Below are 21,139 nucleotides of genomic sequence, written 5' to 3' on the forward strand. Positions count from 1 at the left end.
ATTTGGGAGTGCAGCAGCGAGGGAGTTCTCTTTACCCATCTGTGATCCCCATCATTCTAGCTGCCATTTTTCCCGTGCTGTGTACCAGGCGCTAAGATAAGTGTCTTGTGTGTGTTATTTTATTTTTTTAATGTCCATGAGCATTCATGTTACTAACTTATACAGATAAAGAATCCGACAAAAAGATCAATGGCCAGCAAAATTCACACAGTTGAAAAAGAACAGAGCCGGGCTTGGGTTCTAACCCCATGGCTGTGCTGTGTCTCTCTTGCTATGAAACTTTCAACTATGGCCTATCGTCCAGGGATAGGAAGCATTTTCCTTACATTTAAGATCTTTCCTAAAACTTTCCCCTGCAGTTCCATAAGCCAAAAATTTGATTGAGTTTTTCCCTTTCAAAAATTCAAGTTCAGTAGTTTTCAACCCCAATAGCAATGTATTTACATTTTAACATGGATGTATTTTTTGCTAGAGCAACCTATAGGAGTGTGGATAAAGGGGAATACAGTGAACTCCACTTCCACATCTCTCTTATTACCTGCCTTAGTCCAATTTTTATCATTTTATACTACTTTGAGGAAAAAATATTAGTGATCTCTGTGACAACTTATCTAGGAAAGCAACAGATTTTTTTCTATAATGAGATAACACCACAACTTGAATTCATTTGTCAGATTAGCTTGTCACTCAGAAGAAGGGACAAAGGATAAATAGTTTTCACCAGGAAAATCAGGGGAGAAACGTTTTCACAATCACCAATGTGGGGCCGCTGAGACAGGCAGATCTAGAAAAAAAAAATCAATTCCCTGTCTTTTAGACAGGATGAAGACAAGCTAGGGTAGAAGGTCCGTGTAGTAATCTTGAATTTTGCTTAGGGACTACCCAATCTTATTGCTGAATTGACCTAATTTTTCCTTTCTTCTTGGTAAATTTGGTGAAGACTGCTTGTTGACCGGAATCTAAAGCTCATAGAAAACTTAGTGGCGCATGAGGCTGCATTCAATGATTTCCAAAATCTAGCTGTCTGAGGTGGTTCATCGTAGTGACTTGGAACACAGAAGATTGCTAGTGTTGAGATGACTCCTGTCCGAAATGAATATTTATTATCTCCAGCTGCAGAGGAGAGGACTTAGAAAGATAAGACTGCACAGAAGGAAAAAGCATATCAGTTTTTCCAGTGTGGCATAAAGAAAGCCACCGAGTTGATATATAAATTTGTGTATCACATGGCTGACTTAACATGCCACTACCTAATGCACTTAAAAATTGCTGCACCATCCTTCAAGCCTCACCTGCTGCATGCTCAGGCGAGGTATTGTGTTGTGCCTGCATGAGCCAGACCAGAGCATATTATAAATATGTCAGAATTTCTTAGCGTGATATATATAGGAGATTAAACTGTAATCTGTCATTGTTGACAAAGCGCCTCCATGTGTGCATTTTCCAGGAATTCGGACTCTGGACAATATTTTTAGTTCTGGAGTTAATTCACTTGTGATAGATGAAACGTGCAGACCAAATCCGAGAATCTCGAGGGCAAGGATGTTGGCTTATTGGTTTTATGATGACTATTTCTATGTAGGTAGTCTGGTACAAGAAGGGCATTTGACAAATATTCGTGAAACTAAAAAGGAAGACTTTCCCCTTTCTCTTTTTCTTGCAAATTCTACCTGTTTTTCAAAGTTCATTGTGGACCCGTTTTTCTCTGATTACTCTAAGAAGTAGGTGTTCCATATATTGGCGTGGTTTACTTAAATGGCCAACGACAGAGACAAAACACAAACAGGCTTACGTAAAGAGAGAATTCAATATCTCTGTAGTTACAGAGACCAGGGGTTGTTCTGGTTTTAGTCATGGCCGGGTCTGAGTGCTCAGAAATGATCAGGAACTGGCCTTTCTTCATCTGTTGGCTGCACTTTCCTTTTTGTTGCCTTTATCCCCAAGCGAGTGCTTTCTAAGTGGCGACCTCCAAAGTTCCAGGCCATAAAGGAAAATAGCTTTTGTTCTCGAACACTACAACAGAAGTCATGGGATTGAGTCTCACTGATTTAGTTGGAGTCACATGACAACCTCTGAACGAGGAGGAGGAAATAATCTAGCCAGGTGTGTCTCACATGAACATTGCAAGCTTGGGAGCTCCATACCATGTGAATGACATGGACACAGTGTGGGAGAGGGTTTGCTCCCTGAGAGAGGTTTAGGTTGTCATAACCAGAAATCGAAGAAATGGAATTTGGGCAGTCAGAGGCAAGAAATGGCAATTACTCTCTCTTCTATACTGCAGTATGGTGCATTCATCTCTGGACCTTCATGTATAGTTAAGGCCTTGGAAGCAGACAGCTCTGGGCTTGCATCCTGCCCTTTCTGTTAACTGTGGTCCTTGAATAAGTAACCAAATTCTCAGTTTTGTAATTTTGAAAAAAAAAAAATGAAGATAACCTTACACTTTGAAATTTTTGTGAAAATTTTAAGTAATTTATATAAAACATAAAAGAGTGTGTTTTGCACATAGTAGGCCCTTAGTACGGGGAGGTGGCGGCAGTAGTAGTAGTAATACTTCCTCGCCCCAGCTATAATCACAATGAACTATCTACTTGAAATCTTCATCTGATATTTCTATCTTCCCTACATCATTGATACCTACAATAACGTTGATGAGTGGATTTTTATTTACCCTATGTCTACACCATACTCCTCCTACATTCCTTTTATTTTATAGCAGATGTATACATTTTGACAGCTATAATTTTCAGATAATTATATCTCTGTTAAGTCAAATTTCACTGCTTAAATTTTTACCTATTAGTCATGGTTTTTAGGTTGTAGTTATACATACGTGGTCTCTTTTTCCTTCCAGGTAATGGCTTTTTAAATATATATATATGAGCAAGTGAGCCTGAATGAACATTATTCTCTTTCCTTCAGTTGTCTTCAAACTATTTCCTTTAACTATTCCTCATGTTGCACGATTTTAGGTTACATTGTCCTTTTGTTGATGTATTTGTTGCTTTATCCATTCATCAATGTGTTCAGCAAATATTTTTGAATTACTATTCTAGTTATTGGCAGTGCTGAGGATATAAGAGTGAGTACAGTGACCAGAACAGGGTTCTATGCAGGCAGAGGCAGAGGATTGCAGTAATGGTGAAGAATCAATCATTAGGAAGAGCCTTAAATAGGAAAGGGTATATATTTTAAGACTTAAAGAATTAATAGGACTTGCTCAAAGGGAGAGGAGATGGCTAGGTAGGAGGGAGCGTGAAGAGTAATAAAGCAAGAGAAACAGCTTGTGCAAAGGTCTTGCTGTTAGGTAACCTAGCAAATTAAGGACATTAAATAAGTTCAATGTTCTGCAGAATATCATGTGAACTTGGGCATTCCTGAAGATGAGACTAGAAAAATATGTAGGTCCTTATATACCACACTAAGAAATTTGAACTCTGTACTAAGGTCTGTAGATCATTGTTGAAAGAAGTATAAACAGAGTAATGGCATGATCAGAATTGCATGCTGAGAAGTTTTCTCTGGCAAATGTGGAGAATAAGTTACAAGGAATAAGATTAGAGGCAGAGAGATAAATTTTAATAATCCAGGTGAGAGTGATGGCCGATAATGGTGGACGTTGTGGGATGGAGATAAGTAAATGCATTGTTTAGATTGTATTTACACAAAGTAAACTCCTTATAATGAAATGTGGATGTTCTTTTCAATATTTAGTTTTATACATAGCCTAGTGTTTCTACAGAATAAACAATGAAAGCAATGAGCATCATTTTTAGTTTCTTTCAGGTAAAAATGAAGTGGGAGAAAGGATTCACGAACCAGCAGCTGATTCCTTTGCAGGCCCTTCTCTCTAGGCACTTTTCTGTGCCTGCCTAATGTCTTCCTCTCCATTGTACTCAGTGGGGAAGTATCTAGTTACAGCGCTCTATATGACAGGCGATCTTGGACACATCAGAAGAGAGATTTAGTATGAGAGTTCCTGAAAGAGAAGAAATGAATACAAGTTGATGCCTATTTTATTAAAGTATAGTTGACATACAATATTACATTAGTTTCAGGTATACAACGTGATTTGACATTTATATACCTTACGATGTGAAGTCTAATATTCATCTGACACCATACATAGTTATTACAGTATTATTGACCATATTCCCTGTGCTGTACTTTACATCCCCAATACTTATTTTATTTATGACTTCTTTTTAACTTAAGAAATGATGATAAATAGGTGTGATGTCTTCAGGAAATAAATACACGTTACTCTCTAGACATACTTCGGGTAGATATTTTAAAACCAGGAATAGTAATTTTTGTAAGAAACTATCCAGGCAAAACGTTGAGGGTTAAATCAGATAAGATGGGCATAGCGCTAACCAGGTGGGCATGGAAGATGCTTAAATGAAATGAAGCTATGTTTGTATTAAATCATTCCTTTTGTCTACGAGCCATAGTTTAGGGCACATTTCTCAAACCACTGTCATGTACATTTTTAAAGATAGACTCTGTTTCAGTGTACCTGTGGACGAAAGTCATAGGGGAGCATGTTTCTTGTCATTGTCATCATCCAACAGTGCAATACCAGCCTTGCCAGGTAGAGATTTTTGTTACTGGACAAGTCCAAGCAGAATTTGGGTTACCATCTGTCAGGGGTTTGGGAGAAAGGATTCTTTCATTAAAGAGTAAGGTTGGAATAAGAAAATAAAATCATAAAAATTCCACCACTTTTAACACCTTAGTGTTATTTTCATCCAGATTTTTTTAGTCTAAGTCAAAAATATATTTTATGCCACATTTTAAACTAACAGTAGTTTATACCCTTCTATGTCAATATGTTTGCTCCCATAATATAACGTATTATTTCCCAAAGTTTTCTGCTTTTCCGAAGCAGATTTTCGAATCAAGGATTATAACATGCATCTGAGGGTTATTCATCTCGAGCCTATTTTAACCAGCTTCAGTCCCTTTTTAATATAATACTGATCCAATACAAAGATTAGGACAGTAGTCTTGTACAATATTTAACCTACTGTTTTATGATTTTGTTTTCTTGGTTTACTGAGAATTGTTTTTGATACATAACCATGCATTAGGCCCTCTGCTCATACCTGTGGACACAGCAAGTAAGCAGGACATAGAGAAGCCTTGTTCTTGTATAGCTTGTAGGCTAAGAAAGAAAGAAAAATCCAAAAGTTCTTCTTAAATAACACAAACATCACATGTAAATGGGGGAAATGTTGGGAATGGTGTTCACTGTAATTTGTGATCATTTCTCAGTGTGTTTTCAGAACTCTAATTCTCCTACTTCCTCTTTATGACATGGTCAGTGAGTCTGAGAAGTTCTGGACTGAACAGAGTTAATAGCTGTATACTGTAGGACCTCTCAAAGTTCTTAATAAACTAATGTGCCTGGTAAATCTCTAAGAAAAATGTTGAATGTATGTAGTGTTTTCCTAATACATTTGATCATTTTCTTGAGAAACATCTTCATGGAACTTTTATTGTATGGAACACATTTTGGCTAGGTTGATGATGTATGTGAAAAATTCTAGCATACTCAAGTAGGAAATATTCTGTGAAAGTCTAGAGAGTTGGAAGTCAGACCACTGCTGTCTACTTTCAAAACCTTTCAAAAATGGCAATTAAACTCTAAATAAATAATCTTCTCAAACTTACATGTTAAATAGGGCAGATTTCATCAATGGACTTGTATGCCAGAGGATGTATCTTTGAGTAGTTTTCTGATACAGCTCAATGAAGTATGCTTTAAAAGAAGTAATATGATCAAGCTCACGACTCCAGGGCACCACTTTTTTTTTTTTTTTTTAAGACTAGTATTGTAGATTCAACAGTGTATGGGAGAAAAGTTACTTGTTCTAAATAGTTTTGACAATGGCCCAAAGATCAACTTGTATAGAGAAAGGTAGCATCATTATTAACATGCATTAAAGAAGGTCCTTTCTCTGCCGTGAGAATGCCTCTGAGACACTTAAGAGAAAGGAGAATTAAAGTGAGAAGGAATGATGTTGGACTTTGAAAACTGTCACGGTAACTGTATCTCTACAAAGTTATCTAACTTTTCTCTTAGAATCATTCCATCCAATGACAGGGAACCAAACGAGGACAGGCCCCATTTTGCTGGATAGACATAGCAGAATTTCGGGCAGCTCTCCTGTAGAAAACACACACTTTTATTTTCTAAATCTCTGAAACCAAGACACGAATGCACACACTGTGAAAGATGTGTTTCCCCTGCCACCTTTCCACCCACATACTCGGAAGGTATTTTAAAGTCGAATGAGTGAGTTTGAAAGCAGCAAAGCTTACTATTCGCGATGAAGAGCGGGGAGAGAGCACAGGGCGACGTGCCTCCCCCCAGCCCCTAGGTGGCTGAATGGTCATGGGCCGAATTACAAGTTTCAGGGTTTCACTTTCCTCTTTTGTAAATTTAGAGGACTGGACTTCAAATGAAGGGCCTCCCAGCTCTGAGAATTATACTCCCTACGATGATTCGGGGATTTGGGACCAGGGAAAGATGAATGGCTGAATCATTCTAGTTTCAGACTGAATTTCAGTTTGGCATCAGGTCTAGAAAGCACATGGACAACTCTGCCCTCAAAGCTCATGGAGTGAGAATGTACACGACTATTTTATAAGACATCATATTTTTATTATTAATGTTCCTCGAATGGGTTAAAGGTTACCATGGTTAAAACCAGATTTGGGGATGGAATGAACTGTACATTATTAGCATGCTCCTGCTTTTGATGAGGGAAGACACTATTCCTCTTCACAGAAAAACAATTCAGAAAACAGGCCTACTCTTTAAGTGACATCTGTGCTATGTGTAGAAGTATATAACATATTTTTAAATTGCCATTTATATTTCACTTTGAGAAAGTCAGAAGTTTAGAACAACGCAGTTTACCATAGGGCCCTGGTACACCTATGGCGATTTCTTTTCTCTTTAGAAATAAATAAGTGCAGTTATTCAATGGGGATTTATTGAAGAGAACGTGCTAGGAATGACAATAATGATCACATGCGGAGTTCCCATTCTGTGTGAAGGCCTTTATATATGTTAGGTGTAATCACTACGTGTCTGCTGGTAGATGCTTCCTCACCTGCATGGCCATCTTCACCTAGTTGCCTGTAATCTACATTTTCAGGGGAATCTAAGTTTAGTGTATCAGATGCTGTACTTGAAAACTGGGCCTGTATATTATTACAGTTAGTATAGTGTTTAATACCACATAGGCAACCAAATAGTTGGTTAAACGTATTTATTACTTAAATAGATGTATATTTAAGTTATTAAATATGTACGTGCTGTTTCATATTTGTTTCTCTTCTGTCCTATGTGTCTTGTTAGGTGAGAATGGAAGTATAAATTTACTGTGGGTTTAAAAACCCAAATTGATGGCCCTCTAGCTTAGTTGACAGAACATTTTCCCATAATTTTAAGTATCTTAAAATAAGAAGCATTATTACATCTACTATAAAACTATGAACTTTTATGCATTTCTTAATGGATAAAAGTGGCACTTTTTACACTTTATTAATATACTGATGATAGTAAGTTGACAAAGTTTACACTTCTAGTGTATCTCATTTGCTTCAACACTGCTTCCTGGTTAACGTGTTTTGATCAGCCAACTCAAATCTCTTGAGAAGTAAGTTCAGTACAATATACAAAGTAGTAAAGAAACGAAAATATATTTTTACTTTGGTAAAAGAAAAATAGTAGCTATCTATTAAGGATAATTATTTTTGTTTTATTTACTTGCTTAAAAAATAACCGCCCTACCAAACGCTTACTTCACATCAGGCACAAAAGCACTGACACGTGCTCTTTAATTCTTACAAGAATCTTGCAAGATAGGCATCATTCTCTGCAATTTGTAGGGAGGTGACTGTAGGACCCCTCTTGGAACCTGGACAGGAAGTTAGTAACGTAGTCATTGAAAGTCCACTTGTATCATGATCCATGAATTTAATAGGTAAACATCCAGTGACTTTGTTACTCTCTGCAGCATTAGGCTAAACATGGACTGCTGTGATCAACACCCAGCTTTCAGTGACTTAACACAATAAAAATTTGTTTCTCACTCATTGAACAGGCTAGTGAAGTTGTTCCATTTTTAGCAGGCAGCTTTTCTTTATGCTGTGACTCAGAGACATGGGCTCTTTCCATTTGGGGCTCTGTCATTCCCCAGGGTCATAGATGGGAAGAGAGAGGGCCACTGTGGTCTGAACGTGACACATTGTACCAGTTTGCATTTGCTGACCTCAAAAATAATTAGGAGAGAGTGGGGGTGCGGGGAAGGTCTGAGACAGTGTTTCCTGTTTGGCTTTATAAAAATACAAGGATTACGAAGTTGTGTGTATGTATGTGTATACTCATAAGAGATAAGGTCCTCAATTTTTAATAATGAGAAAACGTCATTGAAAAAAATTATCTAAAGGAAAGTTCTTATGTGTACTCTGGATAGTGATATACTGAGCTATTTTAATTTCTTCATTGTATCTTTATATAGTGTTCAAATTTTGTATAATTCCTTTTGTGATAATAAAAACCAGTCAGCACAATTTTTAAAGGCTACCGAGAGGCATGCCTGTACATCACACAGGCCCAGAAGGAGAGTGGGGTGCGAGAGCACCCAATTTAAGGATTGTCAAGCTCTGACTCTGCACTTGCAAAAGGCAGCTATGTGGTGGGTGGTTACACAAAGGAAGGACGTGTGACTTCAACCCCCCCCCCCCGCCCCCCAATTTTAGCCTTTTGGTGCATTCAGTGAATATTAAGGGTGATGGAGATAGAGTCAGTGGTAACGCTGTGTGCCCAACGCCACTTTCATAACATTTTTTAAAAATCATCTTTGCTTCCAAAGTGGATCACATGCATTTCCATTTGATCTCAGCACATCAGGTATTCTCTTGGGCGCATTGACTCAGCATACTCTCTTTGTTCCAGCGGAGGTCCTCAGATTGGCCACCTTCTCAGCTTCTACAGGCTGGTCAAAAGTATGAAAGCAGTGATATGTATTTATTTTAAAATGGCCTTTCTTTTTAATACTGTCAGATCTCTTCAGAGGCTGTTGCTTTAGAGGGAATAAGCCTGTCCCATGCTGAGCAGAACAAAAACAAGCATCTAAAACTTCAGAAAAAGTCTACATAGCACTTCCTGTCTCTCTGTCAGTTTTCTTCTACTTTAAACTTTTCCTATAAAATCCCTTCTTAGAATCGAAAGAAAAAATAAAATAGTCAAATAGCGGATAGTTTCTGCCCATCGCAAGTATGCATAAATAAGGGAGAACAAATTTATTTAAAAGGAGGACATATACTATGATGTAATGCGCTTTGTACTCAATCATGATAGATGCTCATGTAAATCTACGTGGGATTTGTCTACTCCCTTCTCCCCAATCTCTCTTATAGTTATCCTTTGTAATCAGGAGATTAGTGAACCATTGTAGAAAACTCCACAGGGGATCAACGAACACAAGAATCATTTCATAAATCATTTTATTTTGGTGTAACTAAGAATAATGTGCACCACTGGCCAGTATACTGTAGACAGAAAATGGATTCCTAAAACTGAACTGCACAATTTTCAAAGATCGCTTTCAAGGTCACCATGATATGTACCACGGCTAGTGAAAGTAGCCATTTATATCAGTGATCACTCAATGCATTTCTTTGGTTTGAAAATAAGATGGTGGGATGCTTGTAACTTCTGTTATTCATTGTGAGTTTTTAAAAATTAATGGTATCATGTCAGTGAGCCATAAATGCAGTTTTCCTTGAAGGATATATAATATATCCCTAGTTAATTTTTCCCGATCTACTTCACCAAACATGTTCTATTAGAAGGAAAGAAGTTTGTTTTGTTTATTTAAAAATATTTATGAAACATCTCATTTTATCTACACTTTTCCTCAGCTTGAATCATGGCCTCATGCCCAACTTCTGGTATTTTGTAATAATCAGGTTATATAAATGGTCATTATAATATGATTTAGAAAAATCTGTTGAGTTTCTTTTTTGAATGGTTGCCATATAAAACTGACAAAATTCAAACATTTATAACTAACAAAAAATGTCTATTTCTTATAGTTCAATAAAGAGTTAAATAATCATTGCCATTATTCTACTGAAAAAACTTCCTGAAATGTTATGAATCTAAGCTAAGCATCTTTTGGTTTGCTAGAAGTAGTGTTCTACTTGAATTACTTCTGAATAAGTATATTACCATACTAGTACCCTGTAGTCCCTCTGGTCACTTTGGGCTCCTCAGTAGCAAGTTAGATACTTTTCCAGACACTGTTTAATCATTCTGCAAGATCAAAGTGAGTTAATGCAGTCGCCTTTTGTATAAAATTTGGTCTCTGTATGTGTGTGTATTCAGTAAAACATGTATGTATGTATAACTTCAGCACTCAGATCTCAGAGAATTCTCAGGGATCAATATTCTCCTATTTACTATCCAAAAATAATTTATTTTATGTTTGCCCAAAATTGTTGTAGGTTTGTTGTTGTCGTTTGCTATATATGGCTGGCTGGCCGGATGGCTGGCTGGCTGCCTGGCTGGGTGAGATAGGTAGATAGATTTTTCTCCCTCAGTTTTTGGAGGAGGGTAGAGGAGGATAGGAGCAATGTCGGGAAATGATCAGTCCAAATCAAAACTGCCAGTGAGGTGAGTGTTCCAAAGTCAGCTGATTTAGCCCAAGAACGTGGGCTCTGTGGTCAGAGAGCCCCCTAGCCAAATCATAAATTAGAAAATTATTGACTGAGTAACATCAGAAAAGTCAGTCACCTCTCTGTGTTTTAGATGCATTACCTGGAAAATGGAAATAAGAATGATAACAGTAGACATTTGTAGAACACTTAATCTGAATCAGGCATTCTACTAATCACTTTCCTTGGGTGAACTTATTTACTAGTAGAAACTATCATTTCCTTTGTTTTAAAGAGCATGACATAGGGCTGTTGTGATGATTAATAAGATAATGTGTGTAAAAAGTGTTAGCCTAGAGCCAATTTTAGATATTAAAATAGAGGACAGACTAATTGGAATAAAAAAAAATATTTAAAGCAATTTGAGATGAACCTGTAGGGTAATAAAAAAGCACAAAATAATAGGAGACAAATCATACATACAAAGTGAACTTTTAATGTTGATAATTTCAGGGTGAATTGAGCCCCCTGCTGTATTAAGGTACAGAAGTAAGTAGTTATACTGGCTCAGTTTTTTAGCCATCCTTAGGATTAGTCTCATTATCAATGATAAGTCTGTAATAAAATACAAAGTAACTAAGCAAAATAGTGGAAAAGCTCATTGCCTTGACCATGCACATTTTAGTTTCACATATAAGAAAATAATCAATCACTTCTGAACTTGGTTTCCCTTATAGGTGATTGTAGGTGCAGCTCTCATATCCCCAATGTGTCTCTAGCAATTAGTCAGAGTTGCTGCCATGTGCTTCTTGCAGAATGTTGCAATTGAACATCTGGCCTGATGGCTTCTATTAAGAGGAAGCTGAGTTTTACTCTGTTGCATTCTAGTTTAGGAGGTTGAGAATGTGGCAATATTACCATGACCTGTAATTAGATCAGCAATTTGTGGGCTCAGATGTGGAAGAAAGAGAGCATTTAAAGGGCTAGGAACATGGAGAAGGCTTTGTAGGAATACTTGCATTTCTCTCTGAGGTGTTTGTTTGTTTGTTTGTTTGTTTGTTTTTGCTTTGGATAGATGAATTGTGCCCTTTAGAAATCCTCATTCATAACCCTAAGGACTTCTCCTGTAGAATTAGAGAAGCTTTGAAAAATGGAGAGAACACCAGTAGCTCTGAGGCTATTTGAACATTTGGGGTAGACATGGAATGAAAATTCACTTTCACATGACAGTGATGGGGAGAACAAATACCTTTGAGTATTCAAGAATAATGATTAATAAAAGGATTTTTAAAAAATGTAAATTTGAAACCCATGTGCAGAAACAAAGAACTGAGAGCAAACTTCCCTGTGTCCATGAATAAACATTCATAAAGGATCAGTCATGTTAAAGACAAGATGCTTGGGTCACTTTGTAAAGAACTGAGGGCACGGTTTCTGACTTCAGAGAACACAGTACAGTTTAATTGGGGGATTACCCTTCTCTAAATAATATTACAAGAGGTAACAGTTCAATTTAGTAATGCTCAGGATGCTACAGATCACTGCGTTAAAGGACTCAGAGGATGGATGTGGACCGTGGCAGAGGGAGAAGAGGAGAAGTAAGAGATTTGTGCTAATATTTGGAGATAGAGCTGTCAGAATGTACTGCTTAATTATTTTCTACAAATGTTCCTAGGAATGTAAATGTCAGAGCAGAGGGTATGCACAGTTTGTAGAACTCTGTATATACCCCCCAGCGTTCACAAGGAAATTCATACCATTTAACAGGCAATTTTAGCTTATACAGTTTACTAGAATGCACAATATCAATAAGGAAAAATCTTCACTTTCAAGGAGGTGACAGCTTATGATATTGAGAATATACTTTGTATGTACTATGAATGAACTTACTCTATCTTACTGTGATATTTAGGTGATAATTTCTATATCACATATAGTGTATTTTCTCCCATGAGAGGATAAATAGAAAATTTTAATTGAGGAAATAATTTAGAATCCTAATCTATTCTTTTAAACTATACAATTTAAATAAAAATAAAAATTAAAAGAAAACAGCAAATAACAAAATGTTATTGTATATATCCAAATATCTAATAGCAGAAGGTAAACAGCCAAGCAGAAAAATGTTCAAAAAACATGAATAGGCAATTCACAAAATAAAGTTAAAAAAAAAGATAAACACAATTTATTTTATTTTTCAAATAAATTTATTTATTTAAATTAGTTTCTAGTATACAGTGCATTGGTTAGACTTCTATATTGTTCATAAAACGATCCCTCCAATTGCTCCCTCCCTCCCCTGACCCTCCACTTAGCCATCATATTAATGCTGACTGCATTCCCTGTGCTCTGCTCTCCATCCTCATGCCCAACTATCAACTACTAATTCGTACCTCTATAATCCTTCACCCCATTCTCCCAGTCCCCCAACCTCCCTCCCCTTTGTCTGTCACCTGATTGTCCACTATATTTACGAGTCTGTTTTTGATTAGTTTGTTCTTTTTGTTCCTTAGATTCCACAAATAAGTGAAATCATATGGTAATTTATCTTTCCCTGTCTGACTTATTTCACTCAGCATGATAACCTTTGGTCCATCCATGTCATTGCAAATGGTAGGATTCCATTTTTTTTTAATGGCTGAGTAATATTCCATTGAATATATGAACCATAATTTCTTTATTCAATCATGTGTTGATGGGCATTTAGGTTGCTTCTATATCTTGGCTATTGTAAACTGTGCTGCCATGAATATTGGAGTGTATAGATCTTTATGAATTATTGTTTTGTTTTTCTTTGAATAAATACTCAGAAGTGCAATTGTTGGGTCAAAAGGTATATCCATTTTTAGTTTTTTGAGAAACCTCCATACTGTTTTCCATAGTGGCTGTACCAATTTGCAATCCCACCACCAACAATGTATGAGGGTTCCCTTTTTTCACATCCTCACCAACACTTGCCGTTTTTTGATTTATTGATGATAGCCTTTCTGACAGGTGTGAAGTGATATCTCATTGTGGTTTTAATTTGCATTTCTCTGATTAATAACCTTGAGCATCTTTTCATGTCTGTTAACCATCTGTATTTCCTCTTTGGAGAAGTATCTGTTCAGGTCTTCTGCCCATTTTTTAACTGGATTGTTTGTTTGTTTGTTTGTTTTGCTGTGTGTGTGTATATGTATATGTGTGTGTGTGTGTACACACACACACACACACACACACACACACATAACACTAAGCCAAAGAAACAGGGAAGGTTTTAGTCTTGGTTTTAGAAAACAAGTTACAAAGACAGCAAAAAACAATACGAAAAGTATTTTAGACATGTAGAAGATTTTGAAGTGGCAGGATGCATTTGAATACACGGTCAATAAAGCATTTCCTGGCATGGAATCATGTTATGGCTAGAAGTGCCCTTGGAAACTACCTAGTCCAGTTGCCTCTAATATTATACAGTGGAATCGTGAGCCCCATTCTGTGGAGGTCTTGTCAGTCCACCCTGATGGAACTGTATGTCCCCGGTATGTATGGTGGAGATTTATTTTGTAGCATCGCTCTGCTCTTTTCTCCCTAGATATCAAAGCAGTTCTTATTTACTCGATCCTAAATTAATTAGCTTTAGTTATTCTTTTGAGTTGGAAACAGGTGCAGGAACTTGAGAGGATGCATCCAAGGTCACAACAGAGGGCCATGAAAGAATTAGGACATGAACCTGGATGTGTCTTACCCTAGAGATCAAGTATTTTAAAAACAGTTTTAATTAATTTTTTATTTACATACAGAAAAATGTACTGACTTTAATTTACAATTGCATGAGTTTTGACAAATGCCTAAGACCATGAACCACCGCTGCAATGAAAATGCAGAACTTTTCTGTTACCAAAATCATTCCTTTATGCTGGCCCTCTGTGGTCAACCTCTCCCCTGTCTCTACTTCTAGGGACCCTCTAATCTATTCTTTGTTCTTACAGTTTTACCTTTTACAGAAAGGCATAGTAATGGAATTATGTAAAATGTAGGCTTTGGAATCTGACTTCATTCACTTAATTTTCATTATATGAAAACCACTGACGATGTTGCACACATTCATAGTTCTTTCTTCACTATTGCCAAATAGTATTCTGATTCATGAATGTACCACAGTTTATCTCGTCATCTGCTGAAGAACATTCATCTAGATGGGTTCCAGTTTTGGCGATTCATGTAGGGCTGCTGTAAACGTTTGTACACAGGAGTAGGATTATGAGCTCATATGTCAAGAGCATGTTAACTTTTTAAGAAACTGTCAAACTGTTTTCCAAGTGGCTGATACTTTGTATTCCCACCTGCAATGTTTAAGAGTTTCATTGTTCTGGGTCAGTACCAGCTCATGGAAGTATCAGTGGATTTTTAATGCTTTTACTTTAGTTTCTAATGGGTGTGTAATGTGATCTCATTTTAGTTTTTAATTTAATTTTCCATAATGACTAATGATGTACATCATTTCATGTGCTTATTTGCCATTTGTATATCCTCATTGGTTAAGTGCCTGTTCACATTTTTTGCCTATTTTATATGGGGTTGTTTTTTGAGTTTTGAAAATTCTTTATACATTTATGTATTCTGGATGCCTGTGCTTTGTCAGATGTATAAGTTGTAAATGTAGTTTGTTTTTTCACTATCTTACTGACATCTTTCATGAAATAATTTTAAATTTTGTTGAGGTTCAAATTATCAATATTTTGTTATTGCTTGTTCCTTTGGTTCTGTAGCTAAGAAAATTTTGCCTAACCCAAGGTCACAGATGATTTCCCCCATGTTTTCTTCTCAAAGTTTTATAGTTTCACATTTTACATTGAAGTCTATGACTCATTTTGAGTTAATTTTTATATAAAGCATAAAGCATGAGTTGAGATTTTCATTCATTCATTCATTCATTCATTCACGTATGGATGTTATAGTTGATCCAGACCATTCATTAAAAAGTTGCCTTTGTACCTTTGTCAGAAATCGTTGAACATATTCGTGCAGGTTTATTTTAGATTCTTCTGTTTTATTGATCTATATTTCTATCACTACTACACTATCATACTGTCTTAGTGTAGCTTAGTAGTAAATCTTGAAATCAGATAGTGTGAGTCCTCTAATTTTGTTCTTTTCTTTTAAAGTTATTTGGATATTCTTGTTTCTTTGCTTTCTATATAGAATTTAGAATTAGCTTTTGCATATCTATAAAAATGTCTGCTTTGATATTGATTGGGATCAAACTTTATTTATAGACCAATTTGGGAGAATTGTCATCTTAACAGTACTCATTTTTTAAACCAAGAACATAATATATCTTTCCATTTATTTATGGTTTTGGCTCCGTGTGTGTGTGTGTGTGTGTGTGTGTGTGTGTGTGTGTGTGTGTGTTTGCATGTGTGCGCATTTAAGGAGATGTATGAAGGAGAAAAAAATAAACAATCTCACCATTGGAATGGTCTTTCTTCACATTTTGATTCCCTCCCCAATCTGCCTACTATGTTTTACTTTACATAGACCTTACGTGTTTTGTTTTGTTTTGTTTTTTAATCCCTTCTAGGATGGTTAGTTTTAATTAGTGTGAGAGAGAGTCTGTAGTGGCCTTAACTCCATCTTGTTATGCATTGAAAATCAGGTGGTGGTTTTAGTTGTGATTAAATCTTTCTTGCTCGGTGATGCCATAGGGTATGAAGCACCCAGAAGTGGTTTGTGATTTTTTTTTTCTTCAGTTTGAATTAACCAACTATGAGACAAATTCCTGAAGGTGGAGTTGTCGAATGAGGAGGGTATGCTCTCTACATGAAAGTTCAAAGGGTTTATCTTTGGTGGACAGAAGCCTGGGAAAGAGGCTTTTTAAGTCCAATAACATTTATTTAGATTCAGGAGTTTCTTTCATTCTTGACAGTGTCATAACGTGTCACATAAAAATAAATGAAATGAAAATTGATGCGACAGTTAGCAGAATCACCAGTGTCTGTCTGGGAGCATTTCTTAGCAGGCATTGCCTTGCTGACAAGTAACAGGAGTTAGCTTATGACACAGGATCTCCCAATATTACCATTTATTTAGCACAAAAGAGAATACAATTTCCTGTGTCCAAACACATCTCAGCTAACTGATAAACTCCAGCACCATCCAAACAATATTATCTCCTCTAAATCTTAAGAGGGCTTGTTATCAAAGAAGCTTAAGTAGCTTTATTTTCTAATCGAAATAATAAACAGATATTCCATTTTATCTCCAAGAATTGGAAATCACTAAATGTGTTCTCTCAAGTATAATATTAATTGTATATTTTATTTATATCCTACCTGTTAGGCTATTTGTAACATATTTGTAACATATGCAAAAAGAAATGCACTTGGTCCTTTTCCTATTTTCTAGTTATATAATTTATAAGCCTTCAGGGTTACTTTTATTATGTTGAGATGCTATTCTAGAGATCCTCAGACTAATTCTTTACTAAAGTGATCTACTACAATAAATATTACCTACAATTATTTATTATACCTTTAAGAGATTAATATATCTTTTGTTCAAATATAAATTTGATTCTACAATACTTATTCAGAAGTCAGCCTATACTGACTTCTGAATAAGATCAAATTTACATATTTGTGAAACCAGAAAAATGTTTTATTTTTTTTCAGCCAAGGGATTATACTTTTCCTATGAAAACTGTCCAATTATTTTTAGCAGATAATATCTTAAAAATCATTTTTTTAATTATATAAGCAAATTAAAGTATAAATCTCAACAACGTTTAGAAAAATTCAGGGACTTCATAGAGACTGAAAGGTGTATTTTATCCACAGAAGTATACAGATACATGTAAAAATCCAGTAGGCATTTGTTCATTCATTCAGTTTGTACCCTAGGACTGCACTAGATGCTCAGGTTGCAGAGATGAATAAATACAAGATCCTATTTTTTTTAAGCCCTTAAGTAGGACATTATGAACTGATTTTAAAATAGAATGGTAATTATCCTTTCAAATGAATATTTGGCCCTTCATTTAGTCTTCCATATAAGGGTGAAAGAGCAATTACATTGAACCCTTAGGCCTCTAATGGATGAAACATGTAGCAATATATATGTAAATGCTTTATTCATCGTATTTAGCTTTTTGTAGTTTACAGATTGCATTTAAGTTATATATTTAATTGCCATCATAATCTTTTGGATAGATCAAGCATGTATTAAAAGCCCCATTTATAGTTAATGGAGCCAAAATGCAAAGAAATAGTATAAATTTACATTCTATACACAATTGAGAAATGCCGGCTTTGAGACTCCAAGGCCAGTACTCCATTTTTAACAACTGTTACTCAAAAGGGAAGAGCCTGTCCTGCTGATTTGTAATCCTGGGATTAAAATTCTCATGAAATACTGATTAAGATAATATTGTTTAGTTGGCTGGGAAGCTGCATAAGTTTCAGCGTAAATGTCACTTCTCCTGGGAAACTTACCTTGATTAGATCAGTTAGGATTCTCATTGACACACTCTTGCAATTACTACTACAATAAATTAACCACTTTTTAAAATTGTCTTTATGCTCCACCTGACACATTCCTGTGTACCCAACTTAGGGAAAGACAAATTAAGTATAAGGCAATTATTTCTTACCAGTTTTATTCCTGGATAATGTATAATAAATTTCACGAGGATTTGCTCTCCTAACTTCTGTATTACAGGACCTGACACACAGCAGGTGCTCAGGAAGAATGGGTTTAATAAATTAACATTTGCCTATATGCGAATAGTATATGTTTACAGTGTAAGGTTGCATATATTTTCTAATGAATACTGAAGTATTTGCCTGTCTTCCAAGTCTGAGGACAAAATAACCATTTTTTTCTTCTCACTTTCACAGGATTATACCTTGACAATGTATTTTCAGCAAGCTTGGAGAGATAAGAGGTTGTCCTACAATGTAATACCTTTAAACTTAACTCTGGACAATAGAGTAGCAGATCAGCTCTGGGTGCCCGATACCTACTTCCTAAACGATAAGAAGTCATTTGTGCATGGAGTGACCGTCAAGAACCGCATGATTCGTCTGCATCCGGATGGGACTGTCCTTTATGGCCTCAGGTCTGTAGCATCCATTTCAAAATTGAACTTTTTCTTGAATGTTATAGTTATTGCTTTTTATCAGAGGGGAACATTCTATGCTCTTTTCCTTATTCCTCCTTCAAGTCTACCGATAAGCAGTTAAACCTCCTATCCAGTAGACATCTGATAGCTTTCTAAAGGAGTATGCTTACAAAGGGACTTAGCCCTTGCTAAGACTACGTTTTTCTGAATATTTTTCAATATCAGCTGCTGATCCTAAAGCTGCTTTCTTTAAGGAGTAGGGATAAACAATACCAAATAGCTGAGACATAAGGTTTTCTTAAGATGGAAAAAAATATGAATGTCTAATATTTGTTTGCATGTAACAGATGCTGTTTCATAAATTGCTCTTAAGCTACATGAACTGGGGTCTGGTCCTTTGATGACAGGAAGGCTTTCTGTGCCCCCTCACCCTCCAGAGAGCAATCAGATGTGCAAATACAGTCATGATCTCATATTTATTAATGAGTTTACACTATTACATGTACCTTTATATCAGAAAAGAATTGTGATGTTTTGCTGTTTGGGCAAGGAGACAGTTTCCTGTTTTAAAGTTTATTTTATATTAGAAGCGGTAGATGGTTTCTTGAAAAAGGAGAAGAAAAATATATCTTACTCTAAATACCTTATAATATAAAGATTTCTCTGCATTATAGGGGGAGAAACTCTGAATTCTGAACTGTTCAATTGCCTTCTATCTATTCTGTTTTACTTAACTACGTAGTTACTTTACTAATGATGACAATAGTATCTAGGGACCACTTGTTAGGGGTCACACATTGAACTAAGTGCTTTTAATGCATTTAATATAGCTAATCCTTATAACAAGCTCCTAAGTTAGAAACTGTATGATCTTTATTTTCAAGTAGAGAAAGCGAGGCTTAACCAACTTGCCTAAGATCACCAGGAAAGTAAGCTTTGAAGGTGGGATTTGGACATTGTTCCAAGTTCAGAGCCATAGCTCTTAACCAATACCCTGGACTCACTCTCACTCCCACATTGTTCTTATCTGGAGTCTCTCATTTTCCTTATCTGCTATATTCAATATGCCCCAATGGTGCATTGTGTTAGTTCTCTATAAGCCAGCTCTTTTGCCTGTTTTTCATATTTGTAGAAAAATAAAAGTGGCATTTGACTCTCCAGGGAGGCAGGGAAGCAAAGAGAGAGCACGTGTGTATTTTGTGTTAGCTACTGATGGTAAAGAGGTGAATTGGATACCGGTTCTGCTCATATACATGTGTCAGAAAACAGAGAAACAGTGGAGAGATAAAATAAGTAGACTGGCGATGTCTGTAAAGATTTGACTAAAGTGGTGTGCTTTGAAAGTACTAATGGAAATAATTGTGTTTAGCAGATACATCGTATTACTTGGAATTAACTACAAAACATATGGTATTACAAAGACTTGGTGAGAGGGTGACTGGTGGGCAGTGAAGGAGATGGGGAATGAAAAGAGATTGTGGTTAATACTTTTTAAGAGTTAAGCACAGAGAGAGGTCAGAATTCTGAAGAAGGTAGAAGGAGGCATAGAAATAAGTTATTTAGCAGTGAATGAGGTGGAGAGGTGACTGGCAAGTAGCAAGCTCTGGCTAAGCACCAATCCCAGTGCTGGATGCATTTTCCCCATTGAATCATTTAATCTTTACAATAATCATGTTGAAATTATCCTGAGCTCTTCCCGTTTCCTTGGGTTACTCACATTTAGAGCAGAGATCAAGTTGTATTCCCTTTTGTATACCCAGCACTAAAAAAGCACCTGCATTGTAAATAAACTCAGTAAAGGCTATCAGTGAATTCTGAATGCACAAATGCAAAAATGAATGTATAGGAAAATCAACAATCAGAGCATCTTTGGAATTGAGAGGGAAAAGAAAGGACCAATGCAGATGATAAGTGTCTATTCATATCATTAAGCCAATCATCAGATAAAAAATTTGATCGCTGTTCATTCTTATTAAGATGCACTGGACATACTTGCTGCAACTCAAACTCCCAACAGTAAGAAACCGTCACCCTCCCATCCCCACTTCCAATGAGGGCGGTTGACGAAGGACGGATTCCTAAACACTTCTGACGTGCATAAAATGAGCACTTCTGGACTGAGAAGGCTCATGAATTACAATTGTTCTATCAGTTGTGTTGTTAATTTTGAATTTGAAATTGATAATAAGGTTTTTCAGGAAAAATATAAGTGTTTCATTCCAGTTTTTACTGATAAATAGTAGAACAATTTGTTTCATAGCTGGACATTTAATGCAGACCACCTGTCTCCTCGTCAACTCCAGGAGGTTCATTTGTGATAAATAAATAAAAAGAATTCAATTAAAATCACCATTTCCAGCT

The 21,139-nt window shown here is 36.1% G+C and overlaps 1 protein-coding gene across 4 annotated transcripts in view; it reads left to right on the forward strand.

The window, feature by feature from the left end:
• Positions 1-21,139, forward strand: part of GABRB2 (gamma-aminobutyric acid type A receptor subunit beta2) — a 254,555-nt gene that overhangs the window by 100,295 nt on the left and 133,121 nt on the right. For all 4 annotated transcript variants that reach the window (XM_036224278.1, XM_036224280.1, XM_036224279.1 and 1 more), the window contains one exon: positions 18,555-18,775. In XM_036224278.1, coding sequence (XP_036080171.1) covers positions 18,555-18,775 — 221 coding nt within the window. The remainder of the gene's footprint in view (positions 1-18,554; positions 18,776-21,139) is intronic.

Source organism: Rousettus aegyptiacus, unplaced genomic scaffold (assembly GCF_014176215.1).
Source record: "Rousettus aegyptiacus isolate mRouAeg1 unplaced genomic scaffold, mRouAeg1.p scaffold_m13_p_7, whole genome shotgun sequence".
NCBI classification, from domain to species: Eukaryota; Metazoa; Chordata; class Mammalia; order Chiroptera; family Pteropodidae; genus Rousettus; species Rousettus aegyptiacus.